The sequence below is a fragment of the Lynx canadensis genome, chromosome X (assembly GCF_007474595.2).
Source record: "Lynx canadensis isolate LIC74 chromosome X, mLynCan4.pri.v2, whole genome shotgun sequence".
NCBI classification, from domain to species: Eukaryota; Metazoa; Chordata; class Mammalia; order Carnivora; family Felidae; genus Lynx; species Lynx canadensis.
The window spans coordinates 32,683,777-32,697,190 of record NC_044321.2 but is presented as its reverse complement, the minus strand read 5'-3'; the positions used below and the strand labels follow the sequence as shown (position 1 = coordinate 32,697,190).

The 13,414-nt window shown below is 42.1% G+C and overlaps 1 protein-coding gene across 4 annotated transcripts in view; it reads right to left on the bottom strand.

Moving 5' to 3' along the window:
- XK (X-linked Kx blood group) overlaps positions 1–13,414 on the bottom strand; it is an 85,201-nt gene that overhangs the window by 26,292 nt on the left and 45,495 nt on the right. For 3 of the 4 annotated variants that reach the window (XM_030305729.1, XM_030305730.1, XM_030305731.1), the window contains one exon: positions 2,388–6,197. In XM_030305729.1, the coding sequence (XP_030161589.1) occupies positions 5,371–6,197 (827 nt within the window). In that variant the 3' untranslated portion in view covers positions 2,388–5,370. Of the gene's footprint in view, positions 1–2,387; positions 6,198–13,414 lie in introns of those variants that run through there. The other variant, XM_030305732.1, reaches the window with a different exon arrangement.

Genomic DNA, 13,414 nt, shown 5'->3' with positions numbered 1-13,414 from the left:
ACAGCACTACTCCAACACAGACTTTCTAAATCCTGTTTTGTTTCCTGAGTGCTATCGCTCCTGAAAACCTGACTCATTAACTGTAAAGTTTAGCTAATTAAAATAGGAAGCTGACTGATAAGAAATTAAACCAGTATGCATAATGCAGATGTCTAAGGAGGATGATATTCCCAGGGCTCTGGGAAGCAGGCTAATCAGGTTTCAATCAGGAACCCATCATTCAGGGAGAAAGAATTAATTCAGGATGGGAGGCAGGGAGGGAACAGAAGTACAGGCAGAATCTCAAGATCTATCTGGATGAATCTCTCCTTGGGAGGAGGCAAATCACATCGCATGGGGGTGTGTGCTGCAGGGGAGTCTAGGTGGGATGTTTTCTGCTGGCCTGCTGCAAAACGATGCTGCTGCATACTGCTATCTATTCCTCATAGGTGTTCTGGCTTCCAAAAGCTGCTTAAACCAACACTGTTTTTCGATGTCCTTGGCCTAATCATTTCCAGAGAAACAACCATGAAAAGGGGGTGACAAGGAGGAGTGGGGCATGCCCTCGGGCAGGCTTTTGCGACAGACACACCTTCTTACACAGGTTAAGGGCCTAGTCTGATAGGGTTTATTGTGTGCTGGGAACGAACGGATTGGGGATGTTTTTGAATTCCCAGCTCTGTACAAACATCTGTTATTGGGAAGTGCCCTTTTCTGGGGGGAAAAAAGGCCCCAAATGTTACTCATTTAAAAATATTTTTTTTAAATGTTTATTTGAGAGAGAAACAGAGCATAAGCGGGGGAGAGGGGCAGAGAAAGAGGGAGACACAGAATCTGAAGCAGGCTCCAGGCTCTGAGCTGTCAGCACAGAGCCCAACATGGGACCCAAACCCATGAACTGCAAGACCATGACCCGAGCCGAAATCGGACGCTCAACCGAGCCACCCAGGCATCCCAAAATGTTACTCATTTAATTACAGTTGACATTTCTGAGCTCTTTCCCATTTGGAAAGATATTCATAGAGAATAAATATAGTCTCCTGGAAGGAGAGCACACAGAGAAATACGGCCACAGAAGAATAACATATATTTCCCTCATCTCCTTCCTAATCTTTACAAACATGCACCTAAAAACTGCAGAACAGAACTCTCACAGTGGGGTGGGGGAAGGGAGTGAACTACAGGCTCACATATTAAGCAGCAACACTTGCTGCCTAAAATGGACACCCCTGAAAAAAATTACCCAGTTTACCAGTAAACAACCCAAATGTATGGTTTTAAGCTATTACTCGGTACTGATATAAATGCGTGTGTTTTCTTCAAATAGCTTTTCATAGTCTGCAGTTTTCCCAGTGTTCAGAGGGAAGGTAAAACTTACTCATAACTTTAAATCAAGAGACCCTCAGAGAAGAGGACTGAGTAGACACATTGTGGAGGAAGCTTTGGAAAACAAACGAAGTGACTGGCACAGTTGTTAAATGGAATATGTATGCTCGATTAGATACCAGTGTTGTATCCGTGTTAAATTTCCCAAATCCAGTCACTGTACCATGGTATGTGAGAAAATGCCTTGGCTGTTAGGAAATACACACTGAAGCATTTCAGAATAAATGGCAAAAGAGAGAAAGCGAGAATGACGAAGCAAGCACATCAAGATGCTAATAGGTGAACCTGGGTGAAAGATGTAAAGTACTTCCTTGCAGTATTCTTGAGGCTTTTCTATTAGCTTGAAGTCATTTCAAAATGACACATTTACAAACACCAAATGAAGCAATTTTAGATTGACCTACTTAAACACTATGCTTGCTGACATTCAGTTTTCTCAAGGGGTTGATTTAATGCCAAGAGCTCTCTTCCAAAAGACTTATCCTATAGCTACGTCTTTCCAAACTGCAAGGCTATCTTCAGAAGAAAAGGAATTACCGAGATACACATGAATCCATGTCTATCTCATGCTCTGAAATGACCCCTTCAATAACTGACAAGTTTTTCTTCCAGCCATGGAATGTCATTTACATTTGATTACTTGTTTATGTTAATATCAAGTCACCCCTTTAGATTTCTGAATCCATATACCATTTATGTTTGTCGTGAAGAGATTTGTATTGCCTCTTTTTTTTGTATCACACACAGCGATCAACAGACAGCTGAGCAGAATCTTCGTAGCCAGCAGTGCAGCTTCAACAGGAGTAAGTTCTTATAAAACAGAGAAAATTCCATGAGCCGTTGGTGTCTTGTAAGTCAGAATCCTAGCACTCTCAAATTCCCCTTGCTACAGAAGGAATTTCCAGGTGAGGTTGTGAAACCGTCATTCATCACAACAACACCATTTTCAAATTTCTGTTTTTGAAATCATCCCTGACATCAAAAAGCCATGAAAGGACCGTATAAGGAATGAAACACAAGGGGAAATTGAAAAATTAATTTATTATATGAAGAAACATAAACAATATTTATTAGCATCAATGGCTGCAGAGAAGCAGCCTGCAGAAGCTCACATCCACAGTTTATCGACTGAAGTAGCGACACATGACACTCAGAACCACAGCACTGATGTTCGAAGGTGGTTTCCAAGGAAATGCTATATATGACGATTTCGATGTTTATTTTCCCATTTACAAGGCTGAAAAGATGAAACCCACATTCAGCCAAAATCTAACAGGATCAGGCATTCAAGTTGTAAAGGACAATTGTCAAAAGACGCTAGCTACTAGGTCCTTCATGAAAGATGAAAGATACAAAAATGATCAGCTCGTGATCAGCAAAAGCACTTCTCAGATTTCAATGGGTCTTCCTCCTCTGAGTACCATGTGTTTGGCTGCTAATTTTTGTGAGCAACTGGCGCCAAGAGAGAGGGCAGCTGCTGAGTTCTAAGAATAAAGACCATTTACACTCGCCCTTCCATAAGGTCAAAGGCCAATGTAGTCACTCAAGCCGCTCACGTGGATGATACTGCTTGTTTCTTTTCTAACAGTAAAAACATAATAATAACCTGTTTATGGACTTGAATGACTATAATAACAACTCCTTAAATATGCATGGCACTTTAAAATATTTTCACAGCATTTTCACATCTATTATTTAATTTGATCTTTCCAACAACCTTGTGAGGTAGGCTGGGCAAATGTATCTTCCAAATTGGGTGGGTGAAGAAACTGAGGCATACGGCAATTTAGTAACTTGCAGGGCTAGACGGGGAGGTTCCAACCTCTACACTGTGCTGTCCCCAGTAATGAAGAGACAAAGTCTAAAAGTGTTTGGATGATCTTATTTCAATGAAATACTTCACCTCCATTCAGCCAAATGATAGTGGTTCAGTTGGAGCAGCTATCATGACAAGTTATGGCATGCAATTAAGTAGACAAAGCACTGAGAGTTTTAAAAATGGAATTATAATGAAAAACACATTTTAACTCTCTGCACGGGAGGGAATTTGTCTGTCTTTAGGGCAACCTAGTTCTGTAGTCTGAACTATGATTTTTACCATTTCGGAGGTATGATAAAAATAATTTTAAAACAAAAATTCTCAGCTCACCAGGACTTAAATTTTCACCATACAGAAAAAAAACCCCAGTGCTTTCTCTCCCCCAAAGTGAATGGACATACATGCCCCAAAGCAGGAATATCTGTATATGAAGGGTTAAAGATGACAAAATGTCTGATTTCGTTACCAAACCTCTTTGTCCTTATAAATGTGGCTTGTAATTGGGTTATAGGAGTCTGACAGACCATCACTATTAGTTTGGTTTGGGGTCATTCACGATGCTTAGCTATCTTCTACATTAAAATGATTTAAAATGCATTCGAAGGCTCAGATTTGTAACAGTTCTTGAGACAGGCTTCCAAACCAAGGTTGGAAGAATCTACCTTCCTATCCCTGTCTCATTCTGATCATAATTCCTGCTCAAACTCACCATTTGTAACCTGTCTCCTGACAGACTGCCTATTAGAAACTGGATGGGTCAGCAAGTTCAGCCATCAGGGGTCCTTAGACCCATCAACCCTGACTGACCTGCTATGTCCAGCCTAGTCAGTGACAGGTCACCTGTTTCCAGATAGTTCATCATCAAGGTTTTTACGGTAAAGATAATGGCACTAGATCCAGGCATTTCCCCAAGACAACTGAGGATATGCTACACTATCCTTTTATGGAACAAATACGGTTCCAGATTAAAGGAGAAATTATACCTGAGACAGGAGAGTATGGGAGCGTACAATTGGAGATCTCATTCAAATAACTCAGAATCATGCCAAATCAAGATACATTAAGGTAAAGACAAAGATCTTCTGGTCATTTCATCTCTTCCTATAATTTAAAAACTTGTGAAGCCAATATCTACCTTCGGGAGAGGAGACCCTTTTCCTTCAAATAATGAAAACTAAAGTGCCCTACACAGCTGCACTTGGTGAAAGATTTCTGTGGAGTTCTCTAGAAAAATTTAAGTCAGCCACTGTAACTCTTGTCTAAAATTCTTCTGACAGGCAAGGAAGAGGGGAAAGAGAAGAGTGTGAATTTTATTTTCTTCTTCATTAAGAAGGCAAATCCTAGCAAATTCTACTAGAAATTTCCCAGAATTGTTAGGACAGGAATGAACCTTGAAGAGGTTTAAACCTATCTTCCAGCAGGATTATTTATCTTCAACCATCCTGAGAAAGTAAGATTTCTGCTTATAAAAGCCTCAATCATTTTGATGTTTTAGCAACCCTCTTAATCCAGAATTTCTTCAGCACTTCGAAAGAATGAAACTTTCCTAAAATTCTAGGGTTTCCACGCAAATTCTTTGCATCCATGGATCCTTGGGAATAGTCTCCAAATCTAGACTTTTGAATCAATTAGAGATAGCACGCCAAGGTGGCTACAGCTGGTTATGTACAAAGAGCCCTAATGAGATAAAAATGGAACCTCTGTCCATTCAAAAAGCAAACCTGAAGAGCCCTCTCTGAAAACTCGGACAAGTATGATATTGCTGATGACAAAACCTTCTGGTCATGAGGACAGCTCATGGGTGAAAGCTATGCTCGGAGGAAATGGAACAGGCCACCTACACCAGCAGCTCAAAACAAAACCTAGAAAACAAGAAAGCTCCTATCCTCATTCTACCTGACAGAGCTAGCCATCCCAACTCAGATAGCAAAGAGGCCAGTAATGCCTGGGGGAACAAGGTCAACTACCAATGGTGCTACCTTAGGCTGCCTCTCCAACACTCAGGGGTTTCCCTGGATTCTCTCCATAGTTTCCACATGTCCAAGAGCTCTCTAAAGGGGAGCAGCCTGCAAGGAGTTGAGAGCTAACCCCCCTCTTTGTTAACTGTGCAGGGCTCATGACTTGTATGAAGAACAGGGATCAACCCAGAAAACAGTATGTGTGAACCCCAAGAGACTCAGGTCCTGTTAGGCAGAGCAGAGCTCGTCAGCATTCAAGATCTGGCTGGGCACAGAACTTATTTTACTGCTAGAAGGTGTCTCATCTCTGTCTTCGGTTGGCCTCAGATCTGTTTTTCCTACGGACTCATGGGCTTTCTTCTGCCTACAGTCACAGCAAACACACTTTACCCACTCCTGAAAGCTTTCAGAGACACTGGAGGAAAAGAGCTTTTTGCAAGGGTGGAAGAACTGATAGAACACAAGCATGAAGAGGATGGCTGTGCAGTACCCAATGAGCAACTGCAGAATCAACAGAGGTGCGCACACGTACATGTAGATGTCAGTCTTGTAAAGATACCACATGAGGAGGAGGAAGGCATTCTCAATGAATCTCAGCATGTAGTACACCAGTAGCCGGTACCAGTTCTGGGACTTGCTGATGAGGTCCGGGTTGTTGATTTTCAGCTGCACAGCTGACCAGCAGAACATATTGATACCGGCATACAGTAAGGTGAGAAAGCACAGTACGATGGTGGTGCCCACCCGACTGAGGGCCTTCTCGATGTTCTCGGGGAATGGGGAGCCACTGCACCAGAAGAGGATCCAGGGGTACAAGAAGAAGCTGAAGAAGTTGATGAGTACAACCATCACCACCCAGGCCTTCAGGACGGAGGTAAAGAGGACCAGGACAATGACTCGAGTGGCAATCTCAAAGCTCCTCCAGAGGAAGATACAGACATAGGCCAGAGGCTTCACTTTGACATCGTATTCATCATACTTGATCTTGATGGCCAGGATGTTGCAGCGCAAGGCTCCATACACAATGGACAACAGGGATAGGACCATGAAGAAACCTGAGGAGAGGAGAGAAAGAGCACTGACGAGTCTCACCTGCACCAAGAATCCTGCTGTCACAGACACTTTTGTCAGTTCCTTAACCCATATTCCTTGGATCCTTCTCTTTTATGTTCACAGGCTGACTTCCAGCTCTATCTGTTCACTGTGCCTAAGGGCTTTTCCCAGGGCTGTGGAGGCTGCTCTGCCCCAGTGCTGGGGGCGCTTAAGTGCCAGGGGATCAATGCTCCCTGGAGAGCCCTCAATACCCAATTCTAGCCTATCCGGTAAGAGCCGGAATAGAACTACCCTAGCTCCCCCACCCCTTGCGTAGAGTAACTCCGAGGTATGTGTTCTATACTATTCACCAGTGTTTCCTCACAGGGCTACTTTCCAGTCACCCATGATGACAGCTGTCTGATAATCCTCCCTTTACTGGCTGCCCTGCCTTGCCTCATTCCCTTCTCCCATGCTCCTTACACCCTCCTCCAAAAACACATGCACTCAAACCCTTGTCTCAGGGTCCGCTTCAGGTTCAACTCAAGTTGAAACACCTTCCTAACCCCATCTTGCTCTGCCTGGATATGTAGAATCCTTTACATGGTGTTCTTCGTTTCCTCAATCAGTTTATAAGCTCCTGAGGAGTTGAGAATGACCATGTCTGACGTGTCATCTTCATGCCTCTCAACATATACCAGTAGTAGGTACACAAACAGAAAAGACTCAATAATAAACTGCTCAGTGAGTTCCTCTCTATCTGCAGGACCTTTTACATTTATACACTGACTACAGATTGCTCATTTTTCTTTACTCTTCAGTTACATTTAAGAATATGACTGCAAGATTGCCAAAGAAATGAGAACCTCCCCATTACTGAGAATCTTGTCTTGGGCTGAAAGGCCTTAGTATCTCAAGAATTCTCAGCTCTAGCTGCCTATTTATTTTTCTTTTTTTAAATGTTTACTCTTGAGAGAGTGTGAGCAGGGGAAGGGCAGAGAGAGAGGGAGACACAGAGTCCAAAGCAGGCTCCAGGCTCTGAGCTGGCAGCACAGAACCCAATGCAGGGCTAGAACTCAGGAACTGTGAGATCATGACCTGAGCTGAAGTCAGACGCTTAACCGATTGAGCCACCCAGGCGTCCCTCTAGTTGCCTACTTCTTAAAATGACCTATGGCTAATGGGTTTATCCAGTTTATCTAAAGCAGAAGTTTGGGGAGACAAGATGTGGCTCATTTAAATGGGACATGGTACCGTGTTCGAGAGTGTGACACTATGGCTGTGAGCTACGGTCTCAGAAATGTGCCGCCAATCCGTGAACACAAACTGTATGGTCAAAACTGAAATATAATCACTTACTAACAGGCTGGCACCACCTCCGAATATTGCAGCAAGAAGAGACTGGAGGCAGGGCTTGGAGTCAGGAACCAAGAGTCTGGCTCTGGTTTTAGTCTTATCCCGCCAGGCCACACTAGGGAAATACAATCTCTTTGGGCTCTGTTTTCCCACCCATAAAACTGAGATAATACCTTCTGTGCCTGCTCCTTAAGGTGCAATGTCCACAAAACATAATTGCCTCTACCTAAATGCATAATTTACAATGCACAGGAATAAAGGTTTTTTTCCTTAAGTTCTGAATTGATGGAAAAAACATCTATATTTGGTGGACGCAAAAGCTGTGATGCCTCGGTACTTATATGCCCGGCAGAAGCTGAATTTTACTCAGAGGCTCAACTTTTTTCATAGTCTTTTGGCAGTGATTTAAATCATCAAAATCATTCACTGGAAAGGCTGTGATCTACTAATCAAACTTAAAAGATGGAAACACTATCCCAGGGGTAGACCAGAAAGAAATTGGACTGAATTATTTTTCCTGAGAGGCTAATTCACTGGACCATTGTAAAGCAGCAGATACTGGCGATGTATTTTTATGTTTTATGTATTTTATATTTTTACAAATTTCTACACCCTAAGGACCTGGTAGTGAATCCTTTTCTTTCAGTGCTTATGTTTTTTCCACTGTAAGAAAAATATTTCATATGCAGAAGATGAGCTAAGTGTAAATAATTACAATGCAAATTGCGTTTTCATACACATACAGTATTTATATTGTTATATTTTTGGTCCTGTAAATTATTTATTAATGCAATGACTCAAATAATTTTTTAAGCATTTACCCATTTTTCTCGTTAAGTCAATTATTTCCAAATTATACTTATTTCTCTATGAAGAGAATTGGCCAATCATTACTCAATTGGCTCTCAGTAGCAATCACCCACTGAAGCTTTCTGAGAATGCAAAGACACTGTCTTGAAATCACTGACCTTGATCATCACTCCCACTGCTGACTGCTCACTGCAGAATTTCACAGATAGGAAAGGGGTCGAGGAAGAGAGAGAGATGCACTTGGAAGACAGAAGCTAGTAGTACAGAATGCTTGGAATGCACATTTCTACCTTTAGAATTAAGCTGTTATCTAATGAATGGCTAGGGTGATGCACATGCAAATACTTACTTACTCAGACTTAAATGAAGAAAAGTTCCCTGGTGCCATTTCCCAACCTTATCTTCCCACAGTCAACAAAAAGGGGTCAGCTGGCAGTCACGCCCATTTAAGTGGCATTTCATAGAAATCTAACATCCCCTAATAATCCTATTCTCATTTCCTATGAGTGTGTGTAGGGGGCACGTTTTGCTGTTCTCATCTTTTGTCAGAGGGCAAGACATCATTTTAGGCAAAGCTGAATAGAAGGCTGTGGCAATATGCCAAACTCTTGGCACACTTCTAAAGCTTCTTCCCACTCAATTCCCGCCAAGTAATCTCCTTCCAAATGGACTCTTTTCCTATTTCACAGAGAAAGAAATTGTTATTAGGCACAAATTTGCTCATTTCCTGACTTGACACACAAAAAACTGAATTTCATTTTTTTTTTTTTTTTAAATTTTTTTTTCAACGTTTATTTATTTTTGGGGACAGAAAGAGACAGAGCATGAACGGGGGAGGGGCAGAGAGAGAGGGAGACACAGAATCGGAAACAGGCTCCAGGCTCTGAGCCATCAGCCCAGAGCCCGACGCGGGGCTCGAACTCCCGGACCGCGAGATCGTGACCTGGCTGAAGTCGGACGCTTAACCGACTGCGCCACCCAGGCGCCCCAAAAAACTGAATTTCTATGTTAAGTGCTTTAGAACATTTTATTCCCCAGGATTCCCCTTAGGAGGGGAACTGAATTCTATTTGGGAGACAAGCGGAATGGTTTCTCTGTTGCTCTGGAGAGTTAACGGAGGCTGCTCCCAAGATGGAAGCCACTAAATGGCTGCTCTCTGTGATGCGACTACTCTCCATGGACACTGGATCTTCAATAAAATGACTCAACTTGCAAGACAGTTTAGGCCGAACAGAGATTTCCCCCAGCATTAGTGAATGACTTCGAGGAAGGACCTGAGGCAGCCTGAAGGAATGTGGGGTACAGTGGCAGAGGGCAACTGAGGGAGTTAGCACAGTAAGCTTCTGGAAATTGGAATTTTACCCAGATTTCTGGAGGGTAGTCGATTTTAGCTCTTTTGCTTTCAGCTCAGTAGACAAAGTGCTTTTCCTACTATCTGGAGCCAGGATCTCCACCTGTGCTGCACTCCGCCACTCGCCTCCTCCTCCAAAATTTGCTCCAGTTATCATCTTTCTCTTCTCAAGTTTCCAGCTGCTCCCTCTATCTTGGCTCTTTTCCTTGAGTGTATGAATATGCCTGAGTCAGCTGCATCTAAAAAACCATCCTTCCTCTGCAAAAACTGGCATGATCGCTGAAACTATGTGATGGATACAGGGAGGTTCATTATAGTATCTTCTCAATCTTTTTGTATGTTGCAAAATTTCTGTAATCATGGAAACAGAGAAAGCAAGGGAGGGAGGGCAGGGAAGAAAGAGTTGGGTGCGGGAGAGAGACAGAGAGAGAGAAAGGACCCCCTCCTTCCCCCTGCACTTCTTTCTACCACTACACTCTCTTTGAACTTTTCAGTCAATCCTCTTGAGTCATCTCTTATCAAAACACTCTTTAATCCTCAACCTCTTGCAGTCTGGATTCTGGCCTTGTTCCTTCCTGATCTCCCTGTAACACTGGACGTTGTTTCCTCGCACCTCCTGGAAACTTCTCACTGTTTGCTCCTACTCATCCTCTCGCTTTCCTTGCAGCCTCCTTTCAATTTCATTCACTGCCACATCTTTCTCTTCCCCTCAGGAACTGTGGTTTTATGTTCCCCTTCTAGCCAAGGGCCTACTAGATTTCTCCTCCGAGATATCTTATAGGTGCCTCAAAACAGACACCACGGACAACAACAAAACCACAAACAGAACAAACCATTTCCCTGAAAACTCCTCTGATGTTTCCTCTAACAGCCCATGAGACCAACAACCCAGATCACGCTACCCAGAAATCTGCATATTAAGTAGGACTCTTTACCTTCCTCTCCCATCACAGCCAAGTAGATCTTTAAACTCTGGCTGCTCTGCATGGCTCATGGACCAGCAGCCCAGACCCCGACTGGGAATTTATTAGAAGTGCTCCAGCTCAAGGGCACCTGGGCGGCTCAGTTAAGTGTCCAACTCTTGGTTTCGGCTAGGGTCATGATCTCACGGTTTGTGACTCTGAGCCCCACATCGGGCTCAGCACTGACAATGTGGGGCCTGCTTGGGATTCTCTCTCCCCCCCTCTCAAAATAGATAAGCTTTAACCAAAAAAGGAGTGCTCCACCTCAGACCCAGTAAAGCAGAATCTGTATTTTAACAAGATTTTTAAGGCGATTTGTGTGACCATTACAGTTTGAGAAGTGCTGCTCTAAATGTTTTCCGCTTTCTTTTCTGGTTCTGTCATTTGTTAAGTCTCATACGGTTCTTGCCACAGAGTCCTAACTCATTTGCTGCTCTGTCCCCTGTCTTCCTCTTGTCTTTGCTTGGATAAACCCTACTTGTTCTTCAAGGTGCAGTTAAAGTGTGAACTCATCAGTGATGCTTTTCCTCAGCCTTTATTCAATTACATTCACTCAGTTGTGCTAAATGCTTCCAAGACTCTTCCAAGCTCAATGAACTGCCCCTTTATTAGGATCTCACAGCCACCTAGTCATGCCTTTATCGCAATACTTGATATCTTTGGTTTAGTGCAATCTCCTAGGTGTAGCTACTGTTTCCTACAGATTTTTATCACCAGCACCTAGCACAGTGACTGGCACGAAGCAGGTAATTGATACATGTATGTTGAATAAAGAATGAATAAGTGAATTCAAAATTGCACCATGTGTGAACAGCCTTTTTCACCACTGAATAAGGAATTTAAGCTCCAAATCTCTCACAGATATAACTAAAGTGAGCAATGAAAACTCTCAAAGCCCCTTACCAGAGGGTGATTTCTGTGGTTACGGGCTTCCTATGCAAATACGTCTGCTTCCATGTGCCTTTTACAATCAAGAAGTTGCACCTGTTTCCAACATTTCCTGGGACATAAGATCCAAATTACAAAATGTCTTTCAGGTCTACATTCTAAAAAAATTCTCTTTGAGGTACACGACAGGCCTGCAAAACAGGGAGATATAGGAACAGTACAATATTCTCTGACCACAGGCCTAACTAAGAAAGTCAAGTACTGCTTCAGCATATGGGGCCCAACCAAAACCAGGACCATTCTGGATTATCTTGGCAGTGCTGGGTTTTCCTGGCCAGTTACCTAGATCACTGTTCTTGAAGGATTTGATAGCTTATTCCCTGGAGTGATCTGTGACCACTTATTCTAGAACCCAGTGTTCTGCTTTATTTTTTTCCCCAGTGGTCTGCTTTAATTCCAACCCAGGCCCTGACAAATGATTAACAAAATGTTAATGAAGAGGTTAACGATGAGAGATCATCATCACCATGAGCTTGTACCCACATCTGCCACCGTCCCTCCCCAGTTGCTACAATAAATACTGCTTTGCTTCTTTGTTTCGATGGCTTTATTGAGATACAATTCACATTCCATACAACTCACAATCTGAAGTGTACAATTCAGTGAGTTTTTTAAAAAGTCAATCCGTAGATATGTGCCACCATCACCAGAGTCAATTTTAGTACATTTTTATGACTTCAAAAAGAAACCCTGTATCCTTTACCTATCATTTCTCTAAAACCTCTCCCTTACTCAGCCCAAGCAACCACTAATCTACTTTCTGTCTCTATAGATTTCCCTATTCTGGACGTTCATGTGAATGAAATCGTATAATACATGTCTTTTCTGACTGATTTCTTTCCCTTAGCATAATGTTTTCAAAGTTCATCCATATTATAACATATATCAGTCCTTCATTCCTTTTTATGGCTGAAAAATATTCCATTGTATGGATATACTACTTTTTTTTTAATATGATATTTATTGTCAAATTGGTTTCCATACAACACCTAGTGCTCATCCCAACAGGTGACCTCCTCAATGGATATACTACTTTTTTATCCACTTATCAACTGATGTAAATTTGCATTGTTTCTGGTTATTGTGAATAGCGCTATTATGAACATTCATATACAAATGTGTTCTTTTCAGTCCATAGAGGTAGAACTGCTGGGTCATATAACTTTATATTTAATTGTTTGAGGAACTGTCACACTGTTTTCCAAAGCAATGACACCATTTTACATTCCCACCAGCAGTGTATGAGGGTTCCCATTTCTCCACATCCTTGCCAGTATTTGTTATTATTACTGACTTGAATCTTTATTAACTTTTTAATTCTAGGCATCCTAGAATCGAAGGATGTGTGAAGTAGTATCTCATTGTGATTCTGATTTACATTTTCCCGATGACTAATGATGCCAAACATCTTTTTATGTGCTTATTGGTCATTTGTCCAATAAGGCATTAGTTGCCTTTGGTTCCTAACTGTAGAATAAACTCATAACACATTTCACACAGGCCCATATGCATCCCAAAAAGTTTAACAAAACTCAAAGTCCAGATCTTCACAGACTAATTTAAGAACAATATATTAGGCTGACCCAGAGCCATCAATGAGCATTTTTTTTAAAAAGCACAATTCTGTCATCTCATGCTTTTTTAATTCCCTAAAAAAAAGGGGGGGCATCAAAAAGCAAAATGAGGATTTTCATGCTGGAATGGTAGACTAGATTGTTTTGGCCCAATATTTCTGCCAAGAACAACTGGAAAAACATCCATTCAAAGGCATCAAAGATCTACCAAAGCAGTGAATATTTCTGGGGTCAAGATC